Source organism: Malurus melanocephalus, unplaced genomic scaffold (assembly GCF_030028575.1).
Source record: "Malurus melanocephalus ecotype Western Australia unplaced genomic scaffold, MMel_1.1 scaffold_3383, whole genome shotgun sequence".
Taxonomy (NCBI): Eukaryota; Metazoa; Chordata; class Aves; order Passeriformes; family Maluridae; genus Malurus; species Malurus melanocephalus.
This window is the reverse complement of record NW_026626615.1, coordinates 1-3,544: the sequence shown is the minus strand read 5'-3', so window position 1 is coordinate 3,544 and position 3,544 is coordinate 1. Positions and strand designations below refer to the sequence as shown.

The 3,544-nt window shown below is 56.2% G+C and overlaps 1 protein-coding gene across 1 annotated transcript; it reads left to right on the top strand.

Moving 5' to 3' along the window:
• Window positions 1–1,123: 1,123 nt before the first annotated feature.
• LOC130588114 (structural maintenance of chromosomes protein 1A-like) lies at window positions 1,124–2,898 on the top strand (the record flags this gene model as incomplete). Its single annotated transcript, XM_057389072.1, has 3 exons — window positions 1,124–1,371; window positions 1,827–2,015; window positions 2,786–2,898. Coding segments are annotated over exons 1-3 (411 nt in total), but the record flags the coding sequence as incomplete, so codon positions are not given.
• Between the last annotated feature and the right edge of the window lie 646 nt (window positions 2,899–3,544).

Genomic DNA, 3,544 nt, shown 5'->3' with positions numbered 1-3,544 from the left:
GGGTGATAAGGGGGGGAAATGGGGCCTGTGAAGGATTGGTGAGGGGGAAATGGTGGCTCTGGGTTTTGAGCAGCAGCTCAGGGGGGAAATGGTGTCTGTGAGGGGAAAATGAGGGGAAATGGAGCCCATGAGGGGCAGTGAAAGGGAAATGGAGTCCAGGAAGGTGATGAGAGGTGAAAAGGGCGTCAGGAGGGTGAAATGGCCCCGGTGGAGCTGGACAGGAGCTCAGGAGGTAAACGGTGTCCTGAGGTTGAAGAGGAGAAAACTGAGCCCAGTGATGGGGATGGAAATGGGGGCTGTGAGAGGGATGAGAAGAAATGGAGCCCTGAGAAGGGGATTGGGGCAAATGGTGGCCATGGCAGGTTACTGTGGGGGGAATGGCACCTGTGAGAGGAGTCCCCCCAGGTGAGGACACACCTGGAATTCTGGATCAGGTGAGAACAGAACAAAAACATGTGGATAACAGTAACAACAAAAGTGGATTATCTGAAACTTCATATACTGTTCCAAAATTGGTAAATTATTATTTAGCATATTTATATAACATTTAGAAAAAAAAAAAAATATTACTGAGTTGCCAGTTATTGAAGTTGTAGATACTTGCATGACGTGTTACAGTAGAACTAAACAAAATAAACACAGTAAATATTTCAGAAATAAATTGTTATTAATAAGTTGCTGTTTGCTACTAGAAATTTATTTGTGCTTGTGGAATCACGGAATCACTCCAGTTGGAAAAGACCTCGCGGAGCCCCAGATATAAATCTTGTCCCAAAGTTTATTGTCCCAATCACCCAAGAAAGACGATTTTTCCCGAAAATCCACCAATTTGCGACGTCCTTTGCTGCCCCATTTCATCCTCCCGTTCCCATGGCGATGGCGCGTCCCATTCCCCCCCCCCTCCGTCCGGACTTGGTACGCTCCATGCAAATGAGCCCATTCGTGCCACCAATCCCGCGTGCAAACCGCCGGCCTATGGGAAGCGAGGAGGTGGGGTTAACGGGAAGATTGACAGCAGAGCCAGCCAATGGCGACGCGTGGCGCCACAAAGCCGCCGCTGCAAACCGCCGGCCAATGAGAGGCGAAGAGGCGGGGTTAAGGGGAAGATTGACAGCGTCGGGAGCCAATCGCGAGGCTCAGAGCACCGTCCTTCAGCAGCCGCAGCAGCCGCCGCTTTCCCGCCCTCCGGTCGCGGCCCCGGCCCGAGACCCCCGGGACCCCCCAGAACCCCCGGGAYCCTCCCGGGACCYCCCGGCCCCACCATGGGCTTCCTGAAACTCATCGAAATCGAGAACTTCAAATCCTACAAGGGCCGGCAGATCATCGGGCCCTTCCGCCGCTTCACCGCCATCATCGGCCCCAATGGCTCCGGTGGGTCCCGGGGGGCTCTGGGGGGTCAGGGCCGTTCCCGGGATGGTCTGGGGAGGTGACCCCGAATCCTTTACATCCTTCCCGTTCTTCCTCTCGTCGTGCCTGGGAGAATTCCCCGCTTCTCTCACCCCCATTCGCGGGGTTCCCCCCTAAGCATTGGGGTCCCCGTTCGGCCGTCCCCCATTCCCTACATCTCCCCCTCACCCCCCATTCCCTGGAGACCCCCCTCACGCTCCCTCCATGCCCTTGGGTCTCCCCTCAGCTCCTGCCCCCCATTTCCTGGACTCCCCCCTCTTTCTCTGGGGTTCCCCCTCAATTCCCGAGGGTCCCCGCAAACCCCTCATTCCATAGGATCCCCCACCAATTCCCATGGGGCTTCCCTGATTTCCCCCAACCCCCCCATCCCCTACAATCCCCCCAAACATCCCCCCTCACCTCCCGTGTCCCCTCCCCAGGCAAATCCAACCTGATGGACGCCATCAGCTTCGTGCTGGGGGAGAAGACGAGCAACCTGCGGGTGAAAACGCTGCGGGATCTGATCCACGGGGCCCCGGTGGGGAAACCCGCGGCCAGCCGCGCTTTTGTCAGCATGGTGTACTCGGAGGAGGGCGCCGAGGACCGGACCTTCGCCCGCGTTATCGTCGGTGAGCGGGGACAAAGATTTGGGGACAATTCGGGGTCGTTACGGGGTGGGGTGTTTGGGGTAAAAGGGGATTTATGGGGTGTTTTGTGCTGTGTGAGGTTTAGGGGTTCAGAGGGGGAGTTTGGGGGTCACGGGGTCTAGGGGCGTGTGTTTGGGAGGGTTTAGGTGTTTGGGAGATCCCCTCTGACATCCCAAAATCACCCCAAAATTCCCTCCCACTAATCCACTGGAGCAGCTCCTCTAAGGATGAGCTTTAGTGTGAGGTCAGGGAGCGCTTTTTTGGGGTTACATGGTTCAGGGGACACAGTTTAGGGGATTTAGGGTTCGAGGGACATAGTTTAGGGTTTGTGGGAGCCTCTCTGACCCCCAAAAATCCCCCCAAATTCCCCTGGGACAGGCAGCTCCAAGGAGGGGGCCAAGGGCCACATCTTTACCTGCATCAGTGTGCGTGCAAGTGGGACACGTTTTGGGTATCCCAGGGTTTTGGGGGACACATTTTGGGAGGTTTAGGGTTCGGGGAACACAATTTGGGGGGGTTTAGGATTTGGGGAAGCCCCCCTGACCCCCCAAAATGCCTGTTCCAGGCAGCTCCAAGGAGGAACCCAAGGGCTGCACATTTACCTGCATCAGTGTGGGTGCAAGTGGGACACGTTTTGGGTGTCCCAGGGTTTTGGGGGACACATTTTAGGGGGTTTAAGGTTTGGGAGATATATTTTGGGGATGTTTAGGATTTGGTGGAGCCCCCCTGACCCCCTAAAATGCCCGTTGCAGGCAGCTCCTCGGAGTACAAGATCAACAACCGCGTGGTGCAGCTGAGCGAGTACAGTGAGGAGCTGGAGAAGCTGGGAATCCTCATCAAGGCCCGTAACTTCCTCGTCTTCCAGGTGAGGAGGGGGCTCGGGAATGGGCTCTGGGGGGATTTGGGGTGGTTTGAGGAACTTAAGGGGGGGTTTGGGGCAGTTTGTGTAGGTTTTGCGGGATTTTGGGGCGGTTTGGGGAGGTTTAGGGGGGTTTTGGGGCTCCCAGGCATTGGGGACTCCCATGAGGATTTGGGGACCCCCGGTTCCCCCCTTACCACCAGATGCCATGAAGAACCCCAAGGTGCTGATGGAGGAGAACTCCCCCTCCCCATTGTGAAACCCCAGCACCCTGTGGGGATTTAGAGGTGCCTTGGGAGGATTTAGGGATCCCTCACAGGGATTTGGGGATCCCTCACAGGGATTTGGGATTCCTGATAGGGATTTTGACCCCATTATCCCACAGGGAGCAGTGGAATCCATAGCCATGAAGAACCCCAAGGAGCGCACGGCGCTGTTTGAGGAGATCAGCCGCTCCTATGGGGATTTAGGGCACTCTCCATGGGGATTTGGGATATTTCACAGGAATTTGGGATCTTTCACAGGGATTTAGGATCCCTGACAGGGATTTAGGATCTCTCTAACCCCATTATCCCACAGGGAGTGGTGGAATCCATCGCCATGAAGAACCCCAAGGAGCGCACGGCACTGTTTGAGGAGATCAGCCGCTCCC